The sequence below is a fragment of the Brachypodium distachyon genome, chromosome 1, assembly GCF_000005505.3.
Source record: "Brachypodium distachyon strain Bd21 chromosome 1, Brachypodium_distachyon_v3.0, whole genome shotgun sequence".
Classification (NCBI taxonomy): Eukaryota; Viridiplantae; Streptophyta; class Magnoliopsida; order Poales; family Poaceae; genus Brachypodium; species Brachypodium distachyon.
The window spans coordinates 28,680,051-28,705,895 of record NC_016131.3 but is presented as its reverse complement, the minus strand read 5'-3'; the positions used below and the strand labels follow the sequence as shown (position 1 = coordinate 28,705,895).

The window sequence follows — 25,845 nt, the reverse complement described above, 5'->3', positions numbered from 1 at the left end:
CTTTATATACATGAGGGGTGCAGGCCGATTGTAACAACACCAATCGAACAAACACATCTAGTACTTTATCACGTTTTTTTTCTTCAAAAAAGAGGTTGAGACCCCCGGCCCCGCACACAGCCATTTTTATTGATTTATTCAACAAGTCTTACCAAAATGAATACATCGATCGAACATTCCAGAGCCACAAAGCTATACCTACTTGTTTGATGAAGGAAGTGGCCATTATCAGGGCCGCATGCCCTCACTGCAAACCACCGCCTAACATCTAAATCCGGAGGCCACGAAGGCGCAACCGATCAAGCTAAATCTTAGCGTGTGCCGCATGCGCATGCTACAAAATCAGCCGCTACCGTCTTCCACAAACCATCTTCGGGATAGAGAACGACGCATTGGATTTTTCAGGCTCGACAACGACGACGCAAACCAGAGCCAGACCAGCATCCTCCTAGCCGCCGACCAAGATGCAAACCAGAGCCAAACCAGTTCCCCCAACGACGCCCCCAAGAGGGAGAGCAACGCCGCCAGAGGACTTTGGGTTTTCACCTGGGAACCTAGAGTTGGGGTGGTGTGGAGTACCTCGACAACGCCTCATGAAAGGGGAGAGACGTCCAAGGACGTCACCGCAATCGTGGTTGGGCAAGTCGACCAAGGGTTTCCCCGGTACCACACCCACACCACCAGCACCGTGCCATCTCCAGAGCCGACGAAGCACTGAATGTCAGAAATTTGGCGAGGCGAAGAGTGCCGCATCCGAAACGCACCACCGGCCGCACCCGGACCGAGCAAGCCTCGCTGCCTCCAAGGACGTGGACAGGCCGCTGCCACCCCGGCGCCTACGCAGCCAGAGAAGCCCGGCGCGGCCAAGGACGTCCTCCACTGCTGCCAGGACAGCTGCCGTCAAGGTAGCCACCGCTGCCGACGCGGACAGAAACGCCCGGCATCGCCACCAAGATGCGGCCATGGACTTCCTCTGCTGCCGCAAGGACCGTAGCCCGACAAGGATCTGCCACCAAGGCCTGACCCGTGCCGCCGCCGGGAGTTCACGTCGCCACGGAAGAAGCCGTGCGCACAAGGACCAGGGGCCCGCCGCAGCCGCAGCCACACGGGCTTTATCGGCGGCGTGATCCAGCGGCGGCGAGGGAGAGGAGGCTGGCGGGGTGGTTTCCGAAAAATTCGGATAGGGAACGAGCTGGGAGTTGATTTCCACTATTTTATCACGTCCATCTACTTTTATCTCTCTCATGTATTTTTCTTCTCGTTTTTCGCGTTCTTCAAGTTGGAGGGCAGTGAATCCACGAGGTCATAGGGGCGGTCAGGCCGACCTAGGACAGCCCATAGCTGCCTAGCTGCCCTGACGAGGTCCCTCCCGGACAGAAGCACCCGCTGGAATGTCTTGCGTATCGCGCTTCCGGCGAGTCTTCCTTGGTGCGTGCTGCCGCGTAGGGCCGTATCTAGGAATTCGAGGCCCTGGCGCGAAATGTAAAACGTGGTCTCAAAATTAAAAAAAGATTGCATAACCAAAATATACTTTCACTTAATTATATTAAAAATTCAAGATACATTATTTTTTACAATAATTAGAACAATATCATAATAAAGGTTGTAACGAAGCAATAAGCTGGCCTCATGTTCTACCAAAAAGCTTCATCCTTTTAGTATTTTTTTAAATTAAATTGAATAATGACGACAGACGCTACTGGATCCAATGGACGACTACAGGAGAAGCAGAGAAGCAGGCCATTTCCCCTTTGCCCCTCTTCTCACGAGCCTTTTTCCTTTTCTATTTAATGACCCTTAAAATTTAATTTTAATTAGGCCTAGCTAATTAGTTACTTAGTAGGATTAAATTTGGAGGCCTTTAATTTTTTGTGGCACTGAACAAGTGCACACCTTGCAACTGCCACTGTACGGCCCTGCCTGCCTCCACCTTGTCGGCTACTCCGATCCCGTCTCGGCCGGCTGCTCCGACACGCGCGCGGCGCTTCACTTTCGGCTACACAGTCTTCCTCGCGATCCCTGATCTCGTGGTCATCGAAGCACCAAGCAAATGTGTCTCGCTACAGTGCAGAAGCTGAGTACCGCACCGTCGCCAATGTCGTCGCTGAGTGCTGCTGGATCAGACAACTCCTTGGCAAGCTCCTCATGCCGGTTCCAAGGCCACCGTGGTGTACTGCGACAATATCTCGGCAGTTTTCATGGCGGCGAACCCGGTACACCATCGACGGACGAAGCACATAGAGTGGTAGAGCTCGACATTCATTTTGTTCGAGAGAAGGTCGCGCTCGGCGCCCTCCGTGTTCTTCGCGTCCCCACGACGCAATAGTTTGCCGACGTCATGACCAAAGGCTTGCCGACGGCTGCGTTTGAGGATTTTCGGTCTAGCTGGTGCATCCGGCCTCCAGACGCAGCTGCTGCGGCGGGATGTTAGGGAGTAGCTCTCTGTATAGACGTCACTATTACAAAACACAACATAGATGACGGGTCATCAGTGACGAGTCTTTTCCGCCCGCCACTGATGACCCCTCATCACTGACGGGCGCTGGAAGCCCGCCACTCATGGCCACATATGAAAATTTCTAAAAATCACAAAAAACAAAAAAACAATGTTTGGGCTCATCAGCGGCGTGCCTTACGAAAAGCTCTCTCTTTACAATAAAACGCGAACTTCGAACTTTTCCAATCCTGCTATTTGCCCCCGTCTGGGCCAACGTTTCCGGCCCAACCCTCCCCGTCCCTATAAAATCTAACCACAGCTACCCCTAAGTCCCGAACCCACCTACTCTCCCTCTCTCTCATTCCCCCGAGCCCCCTCCCTCTCCCTCGATCCACCCCGCCAGAGCCGCCCCCCTCCGCTCCCTTCGGCCATCCCTCCGCCCCCGGCCGGCCGCCGCCACCCGCTCGTGCGCCCCGGACGACCTTGTGCCCCCCCACCCCACAGACGGCGCCCCCGACGGTCGGGCCCCCGCCACCCGACTCCCACGGCGTGCCACCGCGGACGGACAGGGCCGGATCCGGCAACCCTCGGCGTTGCTCCGCCGGATCGGGCCACCACCAGCCTTCCTCGGCCGCGTCGCCGCCGGTAAGTCCCCTTCCTCCTCTTGGTTTTCTTTCCTCCCTCTCCTTCTCTTAGTTTCCTCTCTCACTCGCCCTCTCTCTCACACACACATGCAGTCCGCCATGGAGTCGACGGCACAGTGATGGAGCCGACGGCGCCATCATGGAGTTGAAGATCTTGGTCGGTCCAGGCCCGGTCCCGAGATTTCGGGGGTCCGGTGCGAAATTAGTACTCGGTGCCCTCTAAGGGCCCTTAATAAAATATATTAATAATAAATAATGTGTGTGTATGTAAAATTTCACCTAAGAAACTAATAATGAATCTAAAATTACATTTATATCAAAAGGTTCATATATATTACCTTAAAAATTTCTTCTAACATTCTTTGATGCAAAGTCTTTGATGATGTTATGAATATCAATTCCATCCACCAATTTCTTCTCGATGCATAAAGTTGCCAAACCATTTAACCTCTCTTGAGAGATTATAGACGTTAACTAGTTCTTTAACAATTTCAACTGCTGCCACCAATTTCTTCCTTTTCCTTTTCTCACGATATTTTCTAGACGACAAATGGCTTCATAATTCTGAAATTTAACGAGACTAGATAAATTCACAATCAAAAATAGAAAATTAGCACAGAGAATTAATAAAGATTAAAGATGGCTAGATGCCTTGATTGATAAGATGCTCACCGTGATTAACACCTATGATTATCAGGTCCCATGAGGCCGTGATTAATCACCAACTCCTGGCGATGCGATGCAGCCCCTGTCCCTGATAAAGCGAGCGATGCAGCAGCAGCAGACGCAGTCACGCAGATGAGTAGAGCCGGGGCCTACTTGCAGATAGGGCTGGGCGGGCAGACATGCAGAGCGCAGCGCAGGCCGGCCAGGGTCAGGCCGTCAGTGGCGGTGTTCGGTCAAGGAGGCGAAGGGTCTCGTAGTCGGGGACAGCAACGGAGCGATCTGCGATAGGGTGGGAGTCGATCGGCCAAAAGAAGTTACGATTTGTTCTGGGCTGGCCCATTTACCAACATATGTATATAACAGGCCTATATATGTAGGGCCCCCTCCAAAGTTCGAGGCCCAGTGCGGGGGCACCGCTTGCATCCCCCAGGGCCGGGCCTGGGTCGGTCTCCTAGCCCTCTCTGTCTCTCTCCGCAGTCCCGATTTTCCTCTCACTCTCTCTTTCTCTGACATCTGCATGGGTGCCAAGGAGCTGCCGCCGATGCTTGCGGTGCGGTGAAGTCGATGGGCTACTACAGGAGCGTGCCTGTCGTCGGAGAGCTTTGGATCGACCCCGATGGCGACGGCTTCGACCAGTTCATCTCGTTCTGTTTTGAATGTATCTTTTCTTGTCAAGTGTATGTTAATCCCCTATTCTGGATCTACAGATAGAGACATTTGGTTAAGGTATTTGATTTGCGAGACATTTGATTAATTTGTGTGAATTGTGATTTGGTGAATCGGGCCTGTGACCTGCTTTTTTTAATTGAATGAAAAGCTATCACTGTCGAGCCTATCTGTGCCCGCCCGCCACTGATGATGCTTCATCAGTAACAGGTGCCACGACTGCCAGTGATGTGTGGCACATCATTGGCACTGTGTGGCACATCATTGGCACCCAGGTTCTCACGGGTCCTCTGCCCGCCACTGATAGCGTTTTGAGCATGTTACTAATGTGCTTTTATGTAGTAGTGCGTAGACAAGCTCCCTGACGGGCCTATCTCATGCGCATGGTGTACTTGTACTCATCTCATGTGCATTGATCCTGAACCTGACTTCACCCTGAGTCTTTTTTTTAGTAAATTTCACAAAATTGAAGTAGTTTTCTCACGCAGCTCCCTCTTTTCCTAATTTTTCCTAGAAATCACACGTTCCCAATCACGATGTAACAATAAGCCCGAAATGACGTGTTTAGGGAATTTGACAGTATTTCTTACAAGCCGGGCCCACCTATCAAGTCACACGTCGGACGAACCCGAACCGAGGTGTCACCTGACAGGTGGGCCTAACCTGTAAGGAAAACTTTGAAGTTCCCTAAACACGTCATTTCAGGCTTGTTGTTACATTGCGACTGGAAACTTGTGGTTTTTTGGACAAATTAGCAAAAGAGAGAGCTGCATGAGAAGACTGCCCCAATATGTGCGGTTTTGTGAAATTTAATCTCTTTTTTCGAAAAAGAGGATAACCCCAATAATGGAGGTGGGGGCTTGGCTCATGAATTAGCGAAATTGATAAAGACGACCCCAATATGGAGTTTAGGTTCACGAGTCGTCTGAATAATCGTGTAGCTCATGAATTAGCGAAATTCTGTATTAGTGTGTCTAATGGTGGTGTGTTGAGTGCTGCAGTTCCCTCCTGTGTGGGGCGATTGCTTGTGGATGATTGTATCTTTCCTGCCGTTTGATTAATATAGCACCACCTTTCAAAAAAAAGAAAAGAAACAGAACTCCTAGCAAAGCCTTCAGGAAGGAAGGATGACCAATCCAACATAAGTTCAAACTTGGATTTTTTATCCCCAAAGCCAAACTTCGAGCCATCACCTTCAACAAGGTCACAATGCATGTGCCTTGACATTGCCTGATCTGGGATCAAGTGTTTCCACCGGAGTTCGCAGACTTATCGTCGAAGCTGCATGTACCATGCTCACATCACTGCCTCCGGACCAACAACATGCATGACTTGTCGCCTCACCAAGAGACGCCGCGCGAAGCACCTTTCCCTGACAGAGTCCTCGCCCCAACGAAAGCAAACAAACATGTTGCCATCGCCAAAGGCCAAGACCCCAAATCAGCCGCGGCAGCCCGACAAGTCATAGAAAACAAATCCGCAAACCCGTCGGAGCATGACGCCGCCACCACCATCTAGCAGCAAATTCGGCAATGCCTCCAGCACTCCGGCCATAACCAACAACACCTGCGCCATACTCAGGATCAGGACCACCTACGCTGCCGCCATATGAATCACAGCCAAGGGGAGCCAAGCCCCCACCTCCATGCCCGTCTTTATCAACGTGGCTCTGTTCGAGCAACACCGCCATCGACGAACAACGCCGCACACGGGCCGTCGCCGCCGGTCCTAGACGATCAACATGCGGCCCAACAGTCCATGATGTAACCCTCATCTTCGTCGCCGCCAGAAACGCCGATCTCCGCGCCATCCCGTGGACGCGCTCACCATCGGCACGAGCATCTTGCTCCGACGCCGCCACCTCCACGCAGCACGTCCCGACACCAGCCATTACCGTGATGGCCGACCGCCTCCACCTGATCGTCGCCATGGCCGTCCTCGCGTAGCTAGCCGCAGCCATCCCCAACCGCCTGCATGGCCGCCATCCCCGACGCCACCGAGCAAAGATCCCCACCATCCCCTTCACGGGAGGCCACGAGGCTTCGGCCGCCAGCCACCTCGTGGAACGCCAATGGAGGGCTGTGGGTGGCAACGCCTTGGGGGGGGGGGGGGGAGTAGAAGAGGGTGTGTGGCCGGCGGTGGCGTGAGAGCCACCCGAATCGCTAATCCCTTTTTTCCGGATCGGTTGTTCTCTGTTAGCGGGACAAAGTGATTGTCTTATACAAGGTCCTCACCCAGAGTCCTAAACACAATATGATATGGAAATTAAACACAAAAACAGCCAGCGCCTTGAGTATGACTATAGATGGTCATCGGGCCGGCTACCCGAAAGCCCAACCGGCTTGGCCCATTTGTGCCGGGCCTGACACTAATCTAATCGAGCCTGTCCAGCTCGGCCACGCGTGTGCAACGCTGGGCCTTCATACTGAGGCCCACGGGTAGGCCCGGCATGGCCCGATTTTTTTTAGTTTTCCTACATTTGGCCCGTCAACCCTTAAAATTTTGGCCCAACACAACAACTTTTGCCCATTCTAACCATTTTTTTATTTTTTCTTAGCTGGGCCTTATGCGGAACAGGGCTTTCCTCAGGCCCCACCGAGACTTAATGGACCCAGGCCGGCCCGATCGGGCTCTGTGCCGTGCTTGGGCCGAGAGGATGCTGTTTGGGACCGGCCCGGCCCCTCTATTGTCAGGCTTCACGAGGCCAGGCCGGCTTGTTTGCCATCTATAGGGCTGACGCACATAATTGGCCCGGCACGGGCCGGCCCGTTGGCCATCTATAGGCTGACACACATAATTCATCTATAGGGCTGACACACATAATTTGTTTCACTTCCAAGTTCCAAGATATACGCTTGCACTTGTTGATAGGATAGGACGAAAAGATCGAAATTTGACAGTCTTATTGAACGCTCACTAACTTGGTTTGTTAAGATCTCGGTTCGATAACTAAAGAGCCAAACTGAACTTACTTTTCAGATCGTTAAGCTTAATAATCTTAAGGAGCGAGTTCGGCGAGCGCTTGTTAATCATAACACTATACAATTGATGATCATAAAATAAAAAAAAGTATGTGATGTCTTTTGGATTGCTCGCAGTTTTGTTTTAAAACCCAAAAGCCCGTCTCACTATGAAGCCAATTAGCTACATGGCTCATGATGATTTAATTTACTTTGTTTTTCTAATTATTATTATTTTCTGCTTATTATTATTTTTGCGTGCAGTGAGATACATAGTACAAGATCGCATGTAAGTTTGTTGATCCGTAGCATCCCACGTCAGTTTCATTCCAACGACGCCGGGAGTTGTCGTCGGCGTGCCCTAAGTGCTAGGCCTGTAGGCCAGCCCTCTTCCGCAGATCGTTGATGCCAATTGCCAAAGACCGCCCATCGCACATTCGCACTTGGCGACCAACATCACGCCGAGCGGCCGCTCAGCTGCCGCCGTTGGCAAAAGAAACCTCTCCTCTTCTTCTTGTCCATGGCCTCGTCATGTTCTCTTCCTCAAGCTTGCGTGTTCCAACAAAAAGATGCAGCTGCTTCCCTAGTTTTCTTTTAAACTTGCGGAATGGTACTCTGCCAGACTGCCATCGCAATACCGAAATTCTAATTAGCTGTCAGAATGACATGTGGGACCTTCTGGTGTGGTAAGGTTCCGAATAGAGCTATAGACACTACTGGTTCGATGCATGTTTCGGTATCCCAACCCTCGCAGAAGAAGCTATCTATGTGGGCATTATAGCTCCCGAGTAGACCCAACTAGCTTTCGGCTCCCCCACACCCCCACCAAAATTTCCTTAACAAGGAAATGATATGATCACATAACCCCCTTTTACTAGCACCTTGAAGCAAGCCATAGAATTAAGTCAGAATACACAGCAGCCTAGGAGCGCTGTCAGGGGACCTTAGATTGTACTACACGACTAAACAGTTCATACATGATTTGTTGACACTTGATTCCAAAGGACAGCATGATGATATACAGTAGGTTATAATCCTACATGTAAGGAAACGTAGAAGTAGCGCATCCCTGGTCGAAACCACCTGTAGCCGGGTGCTTCAGATCATTCACTCCTTGGTTCTTGCAACCATAACAATGACCTGTAACATATATCGATTAACTATTTTCACTCACTGAGAAAAAAAATCAGAGCCAAGAATTAGTTGGTACCATCTTCAAGTGGTTCCAGAGGACAGCAGAAATAATGTTTCATCCGAAACATCCGCCTTATTTCCGCAAAGTAGAGCTCCACTCTCCAGACACATGAAGTAGGATCCTTCATCTTCATTGTGAAGTTGAAGTGGTGATAAGTTTTGTAATAATCCTCCACGTTTAAGCACTGGTGCAGGAGTTCGCCGAACTGGTAGTCGAGCCCCTGTTTAGAGATCAAATCAACACCTTGTTAGTTTCAAATTTATTTGATTAGAAAATGCTAAATTACAAAAAAAATTCTAGATTGCAGTTTAAACAACAGAATACAAAGTTCAAAAGTGCGTCTATCTATTGATGTATCAAGACACGAGGCTTCAGGGAGAGAACACTGACCGTCTGGTCAGCACAACTTTCGGTGTATTTTTTGAAAGCAACCATCACCTCCTCAGACATCCATTTCCTTCCATTCTCGATGATCTGTTGATCACTAAGTTCTTCGTAATCCTCATCGGAATCATTGGACCTGCAATCACCGTGATAAGATTCTTCAGATCTGTGGTTATGAAATGTTTAAGATCCCATCCTTTTATTTTCCAATCAAGCAGAAGGCACTGGCGGGCAACGCATACGAGAAAATTGTAAACTAATTCACTACAACATGCCCCACATAATGCATCAGAAATAGAGTAACTGAACAAGATATATGTTTGGTGCAGAGTTGCAAATACTTTTCAAGAGAGAGAGAGAGAGAGAGAGATTAGTAATTAAGACAGTCAGATGAAAGAGAGACGAGATGATCAAAAACTTTACCCTGGTTGCGAACCAGGAGGATGCTGCCGAGACAGATGTTCATCCCGTGGATGTGCCACCACACTGCTTTCATCATTTTCAGAAGATAATCCTAACATACAAAGAAGTTGACTTCCTGGACTGGTCCAAGGCTTCTGCATTGGGACAGGGGGTGATTCCCATTTCGCCCACTTGAGAGCATCGGGAAGACGCCGCCTAGCTGCATCCCTTTCCAATATAGCAGCTAGATTGGCGGCATGAGCAGCTGATAACTTAGCTCTCCATTCCTTCCTGCTGAGAGAGTCATACTCCGCTCTGTACTCCTTGGCTGAACGCCGCAGCTCCTCCCTAAGGAAAGCATGCCCATATGGTCAACAGCAAGCAAGAAATCTAAGCCTAACAGGTAATATACATCAAAAAGGTTATGCTACACATTGAAAACTAATAAATAGCATTGAGCTAGCGAACTTATCTCTCTAAAGCAAAACAAAACACTATATTACTACAGGTGAACAGCAACATATGTTTGGCTGCTTACTATAAAAATTTAGTACTTTGAGGTTTAATGTGACTTACAAATTACAAACAACAAAATATAACACAGGATTATAACAGCATAAAAAAAACTTACAAATCATCTGATTCATCTTTGAGCTTGTCCACCACCTCAATACTTTCTGAACCAGTCATGATAATTTCTGGGGCAGTGTCGCTGTTCGCAGTATCATAAGCACATTCCATTATCCTAGTGCAACAAATATCCGCAGGATCAGTGATTATTCTAAACCTACCATCTATTTGATCAATAATCCTCTTCAACTAATTTTACAAAGTTGAAGAGGAATCAAACAGATTTGAATGAGATCCGGAGCACATAAAAGAATACTGCAGTCTGCAGGTAACATTTTATTGGTCTAAGGGTTACTGCCACATCAATGAGTTTAAGATTTATAAAACCTAACAAACAACAAGAAAAGCCTGGAGATTGAACAAAAACGCATAATCAATCAATAGAAATTAAGCCATGGTCCTAAGGAGCTGTGCAAAGGTCATTGTAGCACCTGTGAGCTGAGTCATGTGTTGGAGGTGACTGACCCAATGTCAGTGCTTCAAACTCCCTACTGCTCACCATGCCGGCATGCTCCTCAACCCTGACAAAACAAGGCAAAGGCAATATGCTCATTAGTTAGTGACTATTATGGTGAAGGTATCACGACAATAACCAGCGAACTAGAGATGGAAATACGCCAACATGCCAAAAATGGAAAATCATTAGCTAGAGGCATAATTACTGTAGCTTGTCTTGAGAAGGTCTCCTGGATCGCCTGGGGCGGTCTGCGTAGAGAACACTCTGGCGAACACGAGCTCTTGCGGGTTCTGGTGACCTGCAAATGGTGAAAGATCTGATGAAGTTAGGCTGTAATCCTGTCCGTGGGTGGGGGAGCGCAAGATCTATAAACATCTTCCTTGGAAAGGAACATGGGTGCAAACACTTATCCCGGCGCACACGTGCAAGTTTAAAAATACGTGGAAGCAGCTGCGCTCCAGTATAATAATGATAACAATGACAACATACCATGTGTAAGCTGGTGTTTCAGACCAAAGTTGCAGTTTTTAATTACAAAAGACAGCTGATTGTGAAAAGGGAAGGGGGCAAAGGCTCACTGAATGAGTTGTGGGCGATGAAGACTGGGATCCTGCGGTGGCTGTGACTCACCGGAGGGATGCTGCTGTGGCTGACTGGTCCCCTGCTCTAGCTGCAGGGCGAGGGCTGCCCGGCGGCGCTTCTTCTTGGCTTTCCTCTCGGCCTTGGCTCTTTTCTGGTTCTGGGCCCTGCGTGCTGCTTCCAGGGCTTGCCTTTCATCCCTGATTTGCATGTCCCCGTTGTGCAACCAGAGGGGATTTGGCTCACAGGAGGGCTCACCGGAGGGATCCCCTTGTGGCTCACTGGTTCTCTCCCCTAGGAGGCGGGAAATGTATTCCTCATGGCTCTCCGTCTGCTCTTCCATGTCCCGGTAGCTCCACCCAACGGTACCACGAGGAGGCGGAGGACGGTGTGGATCGCCAGCGCCGGCCATGGTCAGGTGAGGGGAGGCGGCGGCGAGGGCGAGGAACCCTAGCTGGTTCTGGTTTTGGGGAATGAATTTGTAGGGGGGTCTCTCACGCTCACGGGTCTTCCTTTTGCCAACGGGCCGGCCCGGCCCGGCACGGAACGGCCCACGAGTTAACCGGGCTGGCACGGCCCAGGCCCGTGAGGCCCACCTATAAACGGGCCGTGCCGTGCCGGCCCGTTCCGGTGAAACCACAGCCCAAGCACGGCACGGTAGCCCGATCGGGCCGGTCCGGGCCTGTTTAGCCCGATGGGCCGAACAGGCGGCCTGGCACACTGATGGATAACTGGCCAGAAAAACGGCCCGGCACACTGATGGAGAACGGGCCGGCCTGACAAACAATCTGAAAAAATTCTACTGTGAATCTGTGAACTGAATCTGAAATTGAATCCCTCAAAATTATACTATGAACTATTATGGTGTGAAGTTGTGAACCTGTGATCAAACATTGAACGGTAACAATGAGGCAAATCATATGGGGTAAAACATTAAGCTTTATTAAACTGCCTCGTTAAAAAACCTTCCACCCCTAAAGAAGGAAAAAGAGTGCAGCGCTCTTAGTTCATCACAAATAGAAATGAGTCCAGTCCAACAAATATTACAAAATGATAAGAAAATTACAATGACTAATCATCATACGACATGTTTGCGAGCGAGTCGATCAACTCTGCGTTTTCGGCAGTGTGTTGGGCTCTATCTCTTGCAAGTTCACCATCCTTGACGGTCATCAATGTTCTCACCATATCCGGGGTCAGGCTTGTTCTTCTCTCCTCTAATATTCTTCCGGCTAGACTAAAAGCTGACTCCGATGAGACTATGGAGACGGGCACCGATAAGATATCCCGCGCAAGCACAGAAAGCACCGGAAAAGTAAGCTTGTGCTCATTCCACCATTGCAATATGTTGAACTCTTCATCCTCCACATGTGGTACCACGTCCATGTCGAGGAACTTGGCTAGCTCTCCACCACCTAAATGCACCTGCGGTGTTGTCGAAGAGGGTCCTGCAGAAGAGGAAGAAGAAGAAGGACCACCCCATATTTTGCTAAAGAGACTACCTTTCTTCTTACCTCCATTTCCTGTCATTGGAGGACGTTGTGGCCGGACTGATGTGCCATATTTTTCATTATACTTGCTGTAAACTTCATCAAGCTTATCACGAACATCAGTGAAGTAAGAAGCATAGTCATACCCCACATTGAGGGTTAACATAGAGAGAACCCTACCAAACCCCTCAAGTTTAGCCCTAGGATCTAATATAAATGCAAAGGCATACAACAATGGAATTTCTCGCCAATATTTCCGGTATTTAGTTTTCATGGCAACAATACATTGAGATAAAGTTGGATCATTTTCATATGTTTTTAGATGCGTTGCAATATCTAAAATGTAATGCACAATCAGTGGAGATGTGGGATAATAAACCCCAGACAAAGCAACAGTTGCATCATAAAATGTCTCCAAAAACACAAACAGTGCTTCAGCAGTGTGCCAAACTTGAGGAGTCAGCAAATATGAACCATCTCTACTACGATAATTTGCATTAACAAAATCATTGACATAATCTTTATCTGGGAGAATGGCCTGAAGCATCAAATATGTAGAGTTCCATCTAATATCCATGTCTAAACCAAACTTATGTGTAGTTACTCCTCTAGCAGCACAATAGTTCTTATACATAGTAATGCGTCCATTAGCAGCATTCATCCATGAAATTGCACTACGGATAGCATTTAGTTCATGGCTAACCCTCTTTAAAGCACATTTAGCAATAAGATTAATTATGTGACAAGCACAATGTTGATGGAGTAAAAAAGATTCAGCATAATTGTTGAACACTGGAGTAAGGATATTCATGGCAGAGGTACTCGATGAAGCATTATCTAAAGTTACTACAAATATCTTGTAGGTGAGACCAAAATCTTCCACCACTTTGCATATAGCAGCAGCAATGTTCTCACCGGTATGTGACTCATCAATTAATTCAAATCCTATGATTCTTTTATTTAGTTCCCATTTTTCATTCACATAATGAGCTACCACACTAATGTAGTCTTGTTTAGCCCTCCCACTCCAGATATCAGATGTTAACGAAACCGAAAAGGTGCAAGTAGTAAAATCATCTTTTATTTTCTTAAGACTGGTGTTCACATAATTTTTTCATGTCTCTACTCGTGGTTTGTCTAGAAACAGGAACGAAATTAGGGTTGTGAGAAGTTTTAATATATTGGACAAACCCAGGAGAATCACCAAATCCTAGTGGTAAATCATTGTGAGCAATTAAACGACACAAAGCTTCTCTAGCATTTTCAGGATTATAGGAGAAAGTGTGTACCGTCCTGTCGGGGTTGTATTTGAGCGTGCTCTGTCGCTCCTTGCCCTCAGCATCCTTCTTGGCGTGCCACTCGACGTGCCTCGCCAAGTGGCCGGTTCCTCCATTGCCCTTCATTGAGTACACCTTGTCGTAGCCGGCGTGGTTACAGTTGGCCGTCCGCACCATGCTCTCGTCCGCCATGGTCACTTCTTCCTGGTTGAAGTGATCCCACACTGCCGAGGTCTTCTTGCGAGCGCTTTTGGCACTCGTGGGGGCCGTGGCCGCCATGCTAGTGGATTGGGTATGAGATTGTTGTGTGGAGGGAAGGTTGGCATTGGTGCCGTCGATGACAGGAAAATGGGTGAACTGTTCTTCGGGGATGTGAACACCGAAATCCCCAAGTGGGAAGTCGTACATGGGATTGGGATGGGAGGGATCGGCCATCTTCCTCACCGCCGGGGAGTCCGGATCCGGAGGCGCCGTCGTCTGCCGCCGCTGCCGGCCGTCGGGGACACGGGGTCCAGACCCGGACTCTCCTCACCACCGGCTGCCGGGGAGTCAGGATCCGGACTCGCCGTCGTCTGTCGCCGCTGCCGGCAGCCGGGGAGACGGGGAGACAGGGTCCAGATCCGGCCTCTCCTCACCGCCGGCCGCCGGGGAGTCCGGATCCGGACTCGTCGTCGTTTGCCGCCGCTGCCGCCCGCCGGGGAGACGGGGTCCAGATCGGACTGTCCTCGCTGCCGGCCGCCGAGACGGGGAGTGGGAGGACCGGAGGAGTAAGCCAGTAAGGAAAGAGGAAACCCTAACCCTAAAAATGCCGAGACAGGGTCGTCGGGGAGGAGCCCAGGAGGAAGGCGAAGGAATATAAGCGACCGTTTTTTCGCTTACCGGGCCATCGGGCCATCTTCTGGCACGCGGGCGGACGGGCCGCTAGGCGTGCCCGACGGGCCGAGAGTTAAACGGGCCGTGCCATGCCGGCCCGTGGGCTGGAGGATGAGGCCCAGGCATGGCCCAAGGCGGGTTGCGGGCCGGCACGGCCCGTTTAACTCGGTTTCGGGCCCAGCCCATCACGGGCCAAGCACGCCGGGCTCACGGGCTTTTTGAAAAAGCCCAGCCCGTTGGCCAGGTATAGTGTGTCCCCCTCTTCACCCTCTTGTCTCTTCACACGCACACTCTCTCTCCCCCTCTCTCTCCGGTCAAGAGGGCAGTTGCCCCGAAACCCGAAAACCCGTGGATTTTTACCCATTAGGCCTAATTCGGTTGCACCATTCCCGGACGGTAATGGATGAAGTGGATTGGAGAGAAATTGAACTAAATTTAATCCATTCCCTGTTGATCCCCGCCAGGAATGGTAGATCCGAACGGGTCCTTGGGGGACGGGTTTGGGTCATATGAAATCCCCGCTGATTTGCTCATGAGACAAAAGTGAGCTGGGTTTCACGGGTTTAGACCCGGCCCAGTACTCCCCAAACCTGGTACTCGTGAAACCCGTGAAATTTTCTGGATAGCTCATTAAAATTGCCCAACACAGCCCATATATCTACCCAACCCCCCACATATATAACACTTCTAACTCTAAACCCCTCCCCAAATCCCCATTTTAGCCGCCAGCCCGCCACTGCCCCTCGCGTCGCCTGCTGCCACCGCGTGTTCTCTCCAAGGCGCCGCGCCACCCACTCCTCCATCTATTTTGTGAGAACTATATGTTGCAGTCTTATTAAATGATCTTTTCATGTTGCTGCTGTTATATGTGTGAATGTACTAAAATTCTATTATTTTTCTTTAATGTTTCTGCTGCTATTTTGGCTGTGTAGAAAACGGGTTCGGGTTCCCGACGGGTATGAAAAACCCGACGGGGACGGGGACAGGGCTGGAAATTTTTTGAAACCCGTGTCCCGGGACGAGTACGGGAACGGGTCTGGGTTCAGGGTCGCGGGGATGAGTTTGGGTAGCCACTACCCGACGGGTTTCGTTCCCTCTCGGGCGGTTGGGTTCAGCCGGACCGGGCCCCTCTTATATAATTTCCTTCTATTATTATAAACAATATACTACTCAAAATGAAACACGCAATCTCACACCGGTTTTAGAGTTTTTCTTTTTTTTTGCCAAAGCCTTATTTGGCTTAGTCACAAGTTGGTTGGTCATTTCAGCGGTTCGGTGTTCAACCCAATACTCTCCAATCCTCTTCCATCCCAAAACACTATAATGACTGTTTTAATCGATACAAATGATGTGAAAATCTAGGTATTATGCCTACCAAACGGCCTAGAAAACACTAGTACGTGTGTGAAACAAGACCTAAAAACAACTCATGATTATGACGGCTAGCACATTGCGATGCAAACAAAGATACAAAATCTCATGTGATAAAAGACATATGACTTTGTGACTCGTTCAAATAACATGTGCATCTGTCCATGTGGGTCACATACTCACATTCTAAAAATAATACTACCCCGTAAAAAAAATCTCACAGGGGAAGGGAGAAGTGTGGTAGACAACGTACGAGAGTTTATGTGGTGCGGAGAAGTATGCATTGGGGGCACTACTATAGAAACGGTTATCAGTAACGGTCGAAAAATCATATCAATAACGGTCGGGGCCGCCGTTACTAACTTCGTGTTACGGATGATACCCATCATCAGTAACGGTCGCTCCTTCCCGACCGTTACTGATGTATATATCATCAGTAACGGTCGCGTCTCCCATCACTGTCGGTCGACCGACCGACCGACACTGATACATTTTCGGTTTTTAAAAAAAATTAAAACCACAGTAAATACACAGGAAATACACAACAAATTATATACAGCACAGCAAATTATATACAGAATGTATCTCATCATAGAAAAATGTATCTCATCACAGAAAAATACATATAAAGCCGCATCACATCACATCACATCACATCATTTAAAGCATGCGTATATAAGCCGCATCATATAAAAAATACAAATGTATCTTACTACACGACATTGATTACAAAGTGTCAAAATTTCATGAAAGCATATAAAGAATACAAATGAATCTATTGTCATGGGTGAACCCTAGACACGACTTGTTCCACGCGTTCGAAGAAGTCCCCACTAGGCTTGATGACCTCATTGTTTATGAGATGGGCGAACTCCCTTTCAATGTTATACACGACCCATGTAGGTTGGTGTCCCATTGTCATTCGGGGCCGCCAGTACTCTTCCATCGCCGCGACTAACCCCTTCCCCTCAGGTTTGAACATGCTGTCATTCTCCATAAGGATGTGGCAGCAGTAGTAGCCACAGAACATACTGCCGGGCGGCTGTTGCTGGCAAGGGAACCCGTGGTTGTGGTGAGGCTCGTCTTTATAGCCTTTACCAGCTAGTTTTCTCTTGGTCGCCACTTTCCAGGCAGTGTTAATGAGTGATTTGATGGGTTTTCAGAACCTACCTCGAACACCCTTCTTCGGAAGCAGTGAATCGAAGTAATACACCGCGGACCAAGACAAACAAATGAGTAGTGGCACCCAATGGTCTCTGTTTTCAAAAGAAACAAACTTTAGTATCTAAGGGTGTATAAGAAAGACTGAATTAGAAAAAACAAACGGTTCCATATATAAAATTGAACTTACTCCAAATTAAGGAAGAAGAGGATGAAGTCGTCGTCCGCGTATTTTCTCGAGACATGCCACCAAGTATTTAGATGCCATGGTTCTTGAGGCATCCTTTTCAGACTCAAGGTCTTGATGTCACCATAGTTGAATATCGCAGGGTCTATAATGGCTACTTTTTTGACCTCCAATCGCCGCAGTTCTCTTATTTGGTAGGCTGACCACAGCCTTAAGAGGTTGATATCAAGATTTTGGCGGTTGAAGAGGTGGAACAGTTCGTTGAACTCCACACCAAAGGTGATAGGACGTTCCTGAATGCTCCCAGTTTCTTGGTCAAAGAAGTCATAGTCTCGTGGGATTCTAACATTGATCTGTTGGGCATGCTGTTCAGAACCAGCTGATGCTTGCATGTAGAATTGATGAAGCTCTTACATCTCTCTGGACATGGCACGCAGGGAATCTTCGGTGACCATCGGTCTTCCAGGATAGTAAAGAAGCACCCGGTCGAACTCCCTAGCCACGAAATAGGATCCGTCTTCGAATCTCTGGCCTTGATATGGGTTCTTGATGAGAATGTCAGGCCTATTGTCCTCCCAGACTCCAGTTATGTCAGGCACATGGTGCATCTCATCTTGAGTGACAGTGGAGGACTCCTTGATGGTCTTGTCGCCGCGCCCCCTCTTTTTATGCCTCCTCTTACTGTCGCATGTCTTCTGCTCCTCTGCCTTGTACTTGTCATCGATCTTGCGGCCACCCATGGACTCAGCGGCACCCAAGAGAGAGAAGGTGGGAGGGACGCTTCCAGCCTGTGCCGACCCTGTGGTCTGGCTATTTTTGACTGTGCAGGCATCGACATTGCCCGCTCTTCATCTCTGCCGGCATCTACAGGAGGAAGTATCCTAGGGGAAAGGCCAAGCGGCGAATGAGAAGTACCTTTCTGGGTGAAGAGAGATGGAGTCATAGAGGGCCGGCGTTGGTTGTAGAGGGATACCAAGCTCCTAGGCCACATAATTAGGTTGTTTGGACAACCGCCTAGGATATCCACGCCTTCCTCCGGAGGTAGCGGGATAGCATAATCCCGATGGTCGTCGACGACGGAGTCCACCATCACACTCACTTGTGCGTCGTTCAAGGTTGTCGTCTCTTCCTCTTTTTCCCAATCCCCATTTCCTCCCTCCCGAACACTGAGCTCGTCGTGCGTTCTCCCTCTCCCGATTTCGCAACAGCGATTCCGGCGCGCTTGGTGTCGGTGAGGGGCAGCGGAACAGCAGCGCGGTCATCGGCAGTGCAAATTTATGTAGCACTACGTGATATTTGGTTCACGCTCACGTTCTCCCGTTGCTTGCTTGGGGGAAAAAACATGATGGTAGTGTAGCGGCTACGGATCGAAAGATGCGTCGAAATCAAAGGAGAAAGAACGAGACAAAGACTAGAGGGTCTTACCTTGGTGATTTCTCGGGGTCGGCGGCATGGGCATGGCTTGAAGTTGAATTTGGTGTTTGGTCCTTGCCGTGACGCCGCCGCCGCCTGCTGCGTTCCATGGATATGGATAGGATATCGATCACCCTCGGTTAATAACCTAACAATCTAGCTTCCCAATCGCCCGGATCGATCTGTGCACACGTCTTCTATTCTATTAAGTCGACGGGACGTATGTGTATATCAATCGTACGTTGCTGACTCACGCATCAAATGATGTATATCGTTCTCATGACACATCAGCATGCGGCCCCGACTTGCCAATGGAAAACGATTGATATCCGATTCCAATACCAACCGGCAGCGTCATGGGCCTCGCAGCCGCTGAACTTCCGATCCTCATGGGCCTCATCGTAGCCGCTGAATACTTTTGTTCCCAATCGCTGAAAAGTGCTTATGCACTTATTTGAAGAACCGGGTGAGTAGGCTCCGCGCCGTCCGATCCACCTGGGCCGCCCGCACCGTGCGATGTAGTTAAGACTGGGGCTCCCCTGTCGGCCAGATGCGCCAAGGTTGTCGTCTCTTCCTCTTTTTCCCAATCCCCATTTCCTCCCTCCCGAACACTGAGCTCACCGTGCGTTCTCCCTCTCCTGATTTCGCAGCAGCGATTTCGGCGCGCTTGGTGTCGGTGAGGGGCAGCGGAACAGCAGCGCGGTCATCGGCAATGCGGCGCGGCGCGGAGTCAGCGTCGACGCTGCGAGGTGGTGTTGATTTTGCCGTGGCGTGAGATATTACTGGTGAGGCGATAGGGCGCGGGGACCCCTGCATGTCTTCGAAGGAGGCGGTGAGGTCTACAGGAAGGCGATTCCATCGCTGAAATCCGGAGCTTCTGCCAGTAACGTTCCTGGCGGGTACATCGACGGGCGAATCGAGCACGAGGGGTCGCATCAACCACGGCGGCGAGCGCATATAGCACGTCATGCGCAGCTACCATATACGCCTGCGAATTTCTACCGGTTAGACCTCCTCTCATCCATGTATGTTCGTCCTTGATTTCTCCCACCCCTACCACCCAATCCCGAGCATGTGGTTTAACCATCCTCATCCTAAGCATCACTTATAGTTGGATCTAAGCATTTTATGCTAGCAATTTTTTGATCCATTTTTCGTATTCTAGGTTTAGTCTGCTGCTATGTAGCACATGTTTCCACCAGTTTACATGCTCGTGGTTCGTACGTGTGCTAGGGATTAAAATCCAAGGGGACCCCTACGTTTTCTGTGTGATCCGAACTATTTGTCCTAGAAAATGCAAACCGGGGGATAGCGTTTTTGAACCAGACAAGGTTTCGAGGCAAGGTTTAGCAAGTGTCTAGCTAGGGGACAGCCTGTAAATCAAATCAACCGAACCAAATTGGGGCGACTTGGGCCATGCATTTTTGGCCTAAATCTTAGCTTTTGTTGTTTTTACTATGCTTATTTTTTTAGTTTGAACTAAAACAATGACAACCATTTAGGATCGGAGGGAGTAGGTAGGAGTTGATGTTAGTATCTCCTTTTTAGTTTTGACATTTTACCAGTTTCACAAGTTTCCGTCAGGCGTCAGCTAATTGAATTGCATTGCATTAGGCAAATCACATATCCATCATATATTTGGGAGTTGCTTTTTTCAGAATAAGAACTCAATTCTATTTAGCCAACTTGTAATTGAAAACATAAGAATAAGTTCCTTACCCGCAAAAAAAACATAAGAATAAGTTCCTAATAAGTTGATTTTGCAGGATTCAAATGGTCCAGTGGGTGTTGATTTGCTTTTCTTAGGAAGTGATTTTTGCCTGATTTTGAGATAGGTCATAGGTGTGAGATGCCTTAGGTTACCGTGTTTAGGCAAACTTTGCCAAAGTTGCTTTCATTCTCTATGCACTGTTTTATTCACTAACATAACCTATAACTATAAGTTGTTTTCCTTACTACGTGAGTACGAGTTGCTTTTTCAGGGAGTTTTTTTAGATGCATTACTGATTTTGGAAAAACTTGTACCATATGTGCTAGTCGGTTTGTTTGGAGCAGAATTTGTATTAGGACTGTTTTCCTAGCTCACGCATAAAATGTGCTGAATTAGAAGTTGAATTATTTTTTATGGACAACTTGCCTTTTGTTTTTAGTTTACAAAATTGACAACAAGTCACATTCTCAATATGTGTATCTCAGTATGTGCTTGGCTAATTTATTTTCAACCTTCTTGCTTTAAGTAAAGGACAATAAAAATTCGTTTGTATTGACCAACATTATAAGTGGATTCATTTTTCTGAGTCAGTAGTTGATTTTTTCGGTAATGTAAAGCATCCTTTCTTTTTGCAGAGGGGCTATAATGAACACAATTGAGGAAGACGAAGCACCCGAAGATGCTGAAGCTGGAGATGTAATTCCTCGTCGTAGGAGACGCGATGTAAAAGATGGCCAACTTTCAGTTGCAGGACCCGGGGAGGCAAAGCAGGTGGTGTTGACAACATGCTTCAAGTACAGTAGTGTTTTTGGTTCAAAGTTAACTAAATCCCAAATGAGATAACTGATGTGGAGCCTGCCATAGAGAAGACCGGGAGGCTCCCGAGGTTTTTATCTAGACGGAGTTACTTTGACTAGATAATAGAGAATCTGCCTTTTCTGATTTGCTTTTTCTGTACTGAATAGAGAAGTCGCTTTTTAAAATAGTTGTTGTAGAGAATAGAAATTTTGCTTTTTTTATTATTTGCTTTTTCTGTACAGGATAGATAAGTCGCTTTTCAAAATACTTGGTTTTTCTGATTTGCTTAGAATAAAAGTTGTTGTGCAGACAACAATACAATAGGAAGTTGCTGGACCCCAGGATTGCTCTTCTTTGAATTTAGCTGTTAGGCTAATGCTAGGATCCTCCATGGGTTCAGAACATGAGCAAGTCACCTTTTGTACATGATTATAGAATGTTGCCTACACGACTTGTGTTTGTAGTTTTGGACGTTAGGCATTTTTGGAGCCACCCTTTGCGCGCCTTGTGTTTTTTCTAGCCAAGGTTTGTACATGATTAGTCATATGTTGACTAGATTTTTCTAGTTTAGAGATGTTAGGCACCTTTTGTACATGATTTTCTGTTATTATATTAGTTGCCTGACAAGCATCCCCGTAATGTATCTGCTTATTGAGCTTCTGATCTCTCATTTTCTGTTTTTTCCCGTTGCATTTCTTTGTTGTTTCTGAATGAAGTCATAATTGCTTTCTTTGTTGTTTCTGGATTTTGTAAATTATCTGCCCCCTGCAAACAGTTCATGATATAGAATCTGTCTCTTTTCTTCTGATTTGGGGAACATGTCATGTTCCCGGTTCTACAATTACTCGATCCACAAAACCCTCGAGCAGCTCACCACTATTGGTTGTTCAACTTGAATATAAGGGATAGGAGATACGAAGCGTTCAATTCAATGAGGTCATTGAACGACAAGAGTTTGAACAATTGTGCATGGACAATAATTGCTTGTGTCACATGTTTATGGGATGCCCATTACAGCAAATCCACAGCAATAGTTGACAATTACAAGTTTCTGGATGTTAGGGGACCAAAGCAAGAAAATACGTGGCCTCTAACAACACTTTTCATATCACCCCCTGTTTTTTTTTAGCACTCACTTGTGTCCTTACCTTTCTCTCTGTTTTTCTCTCCACCAAGCAGGCATGACTGTAGCATTTTCATGTTAATGAATGCACAATTGTGGGATGGAAGAGCACCTCTGAATATGGGCAATCAAAGATCCCAAGCATAAGGAAGCTACTCACTCATGCATGGATGGATTCTGACAAAGACAGCAACGCTGGAAAACAGTTCTCAAACTCAAATAAGTGAGTCGCTGTATCTGGTTGTTCTTTAGACAATTAGTAGCAAATTTTGCGTAGCAGCCTGTTTACATATCTAGCAACAATATCTAAGTCGTTCTTGTTCTTTATCGTTGTTCTGAATCAAACATGACAGTTGCAGCAAAGTTTCTTTTTCCCATCAAGCATTTTATATGCACAACAAGCAACTACTAAATAATATACCTGTTTTTATGAGTTGTTGTTTAATTCTTAAGAAAATATACCTATATCAAGAAACTATATCCAGGCGGGCTGCAGCAAATTCACCTAGCAACTCGTTACACATCAAAGCAACTATATCTGAGTTGCTTTTCTTTTTCTCTGACAAACATCAAACTTGGCTTGGCAAGGAACAACAAGGTTCATGTCTAGCAATTATTCAAAAGGATTTTCTAAATGGGGAAATATATTGCTAAGTTGCTTTCCCTAGATCAATCCAACAATTCCAAGCCTTTTCTGTCCCTCTCTCCTTCTCTTGGTAAACATTTCAGGTACAAGCAACTTTTATAACACATGAAACAAGATCATAGGCAACATCATCTATGAGTTCCAAGCAGATTTGGCAACCAACAAACTTTGCTTAATAAACAAGCAACCAGTTCAAATATCAAGCAACTTCTTAAAAAAAGAGAATGATAAGAGAATCATCTTTCTTTGGTCAAATCCCAACAAAAGGCTTCTCAAGGAAGCAACAAGTTAAATGAAAAAACAAACAGACAAAAATCCCTCAATTATTACATAGAAACAAGAACTTAATTCAAAACTCTCTCTCTATATATCTGAACAAGCACTATATGATTCTAGTCCATAATCTCTGTCTTATCTCACACCAATCTAGAGGGACAAGTTGATGAATTGTGATCCTCCGAGCCACATAAAGCACATTTGTTCTTATGCTTTGGCCTCAGCTCGAGCGCATTTTCAAACCTCTTCTTCCTTGATCTACCTTTAGTCGACTCGATAAAGGGAAAGATCTACTCTAAAGATCAACGGCGATCTTTCTGGATTCTTTACTTTTGGAGCTTCCAGTGCTGATGCTTAACTCCACAGCAGGAGCTGCATCGATCACCTGGCAAAACTGTGGCAGGCACATTCTTCTTAGGTCTCTTCCTTGCTTTGTTTAGATGCGGAATTTTAGTCTGCGCCAAACACATGTGCTTTTCAGCAATCTCTTTTGCTGCAGCAAATGCACTAGCCTGTCTAGCAAATTTCCTCCTTTTGATCCAGAATCTCTTTTGCTTTCCAACGTGCCCAACTCCAAGTGCACATTCATCCCCTCCTTGCATCAGCCTTTGGCATTTTTTTGGGACTCACCAACACTAGTGTATGCACATTGTTGGCTGCCAAAATTTGTGTACAGTGCAACGGGAAATAGAGATGTTTCAAAACCCTCAATCACAGATTCATCATTCAGATGGATAGGCAGTTCTTTTAGGTCTATCGCATTCATCTGCATCATAGAACAAATATCAGTAACATGCAAATAGTTGCATTTTTTATAACAAAACATGACGATTGTTTGCCCCTGTTTTTCCTGTACCTTTTCTTTCTCTTTTTTTTGGGGGACCCTTTTTGATGAATTTCTTGCTATGAACAGGTGCTGGGCAAGATTTGTGTCTATATCTTTTGTACAGTGAAGCAATAGAGAGGCTACGAAGGAGGAAGCAATCTTTTGGTGCATGTTGAAGAGGACAAAAGTTCCCTGGCGACACTCCTGCATTATCAAGGATTTTCCTGTTGCTGTTAATATCTTTGCTATGAACATGTGTTGGGGCAAGTTCTGCCCAAGTTATGTGTCTGTTTTTGGTACAGTGAAAGCAGTAGTTGCATGATATGTTGAACCTAATGCATGTGTTTCTCGATGATAATGAAGCAGGAGTTGTATACTTTCATGTGCAACAAAGAAACAAAAACTGACTGACCTAATAGCCACGCGTTCGTGTGTTTTGCCTGATTAATTTTCCCTAATTTTCTTGCCTAGAGCATGCCCAATTAATCCCCTAGCCAGATGTCAATTCTGGTATGTTCAAGGGTTTTGGTAAACATGCAAAATTTTGTTTGTGTCAAATGTATTCTTGCCCAGACCTTTTTTTTTCTAGTAAGTTGTTTGGGATGTCCTTGGAATTTTGGGAAAACATGCAAAATCCTGGGGTGCATCCTACTGGGGGCAGCAACTTTGTGACCTAGTCAACATGTGTGTGTTTTCCCCTCTTTTCGTGTTGTTCAAACCTAATCCTTAATTTATTGCCTAGCTGCAGCATGACCACTTAAATTTCTGGGGCAAATCTATCCTCCCTGAGTTTTGTACCGAAGCACCCCCACAATTTTGGGGTTGTGGTGGGCAATTACCTTGCCGCAGATCAGATCAATGGGGCATGTGGTTGGGGAGTCAGCTACGACAATTTTGATTCAGGTAGCATCCATGGTTATTTAGGTAGAAAAGCAATTTTGCTCCGGTGTCCTTCTTTGGGGACGACAATCACTTTTTTCCTCTGGTGATTCCGATCAGGGCAATTATTTGGGTTGGCGCTCGTCGGGTAGCCAGGCGCGCGGTCGCGGGCGCACGCGAGGGCCGGTGGGGACAGACTTTCCTTAATTGTGGGGGCCGGATCCCATGGTTTCCATATATAGGTTGTGCACCCTCAATAGGGGGGAGGTGCACGGGCACTCGCTAGTGCCGTCCACTTTTGTTTGCTTTATTACTAGTCCCACCGCTTGCACGAGAAGGATACACTGCTTAGAGCAACTCCACCGGTTACCGAAAAAATCGAATGAAAAAACGCGTATCTGGTGAACCGAATCAGTGTTTTCCGGATCCAAAAGGACCCGTGCAGAACAGAATCTGAAAACTGACCCGAAATGCTTTATTCGGTTCAGTTTTTGGATTCTGTTCTGCCGGTAGCGCAAACTGGTACCGCAGATAGAAATCAACAGTCCGACAGTAAAAATCGACAGTGGATTCAGTTCATACATTTCAGACAATATGAAAACAAATTGCATCAAACATGAATTTGCAAACATCACAGTAATTAAACAATAATCCAAATTACATGTAATTGTTCAAATGCAATGATCAAACAAATAAAGAATGGTCAACCATACAAATACAATGTTCAAATGTGACGATCAACCAAATACAATGTTCAAATGTGACGATCTCCCATACAGTTGCCACCGATACTC

At 47.2% G+C, this 25,845-nt stretch overlaps 1 protein-coding gene and 1 long non-coding RNA gene across 2 annotated transcripts; one reads left to right on the top strand and one right to left on the bottom strand.

The window, feature by feature from the left end:
• Positions 1-2,784: 2,784 nt before the first annotated feature.
• LOC104581424 lies at positions 2,785-4,577 on the top strand. Its single transcript, XR_729442.3, has 2 exons — positions 2,785-3,082; positions 3,175-4,577. It is a non-coding gene; the product is annotated as an uncharacterized LOC104581424 (long non-coding RNA).
• Positions 4,578-8,226: 3,649 nt separating this feature from the next.
• Positions 8,227-11,503, bottom strand: LOC100845879. The gene is made up of 8 exons (XM_003563381.3): positions 11,020-11,503; positions 10,647-10,739; positions 10,416-10,505; positions 9,986-10,099; positions 9,376-9,702; positions 8,959-9,088; positions 8,584-8,788; positions 8,227-8,513 (listed from the first exon to the last, which is right to left on the bottom strand). The coding sequence occupies exons 1-8, from the start codon at positions 11,430-11,432 to the stop codon at positions 8,410-8,412; spliced, it is 1,476 nt and encodes a 491-aa protein (XP_003563429.1). The 5' UTR covers positions 11,433-11,503; the 3' UTR covers positions 8,227-8,409.
• Positions 11,504-25,845: the final 14,342 nt, after the last annotated feature.

What these genes read in the sequence shown, in the direction of transcription:
- LOC100845879 (XM_003563381.3), bottom strand. Translation starts at nt 11,432, where the DNA reads ATGGCCGGCGCTGGCGATCCACACCGTCCTCCGCCTCCTCGTGGTACC. An exon ending in CCTTCTCAAGACAAGCTACA is followed by an intron (nt 10,506 to 10,646) that starts GTAATTATGCCT and finishes TTGTTTTGTCAG; the next exon opens with GGTTGAGGAGCATGCCGGCA. An exon ending in AAAGTTGTGCTGACCAGACG is followed by an intron (nt 8,789 to 8,958) that starts GTCAGTGTTCTC and finishes ATCTCTAAACAG; the next exon opens with GGGCTCGACTACCAGTTCGG.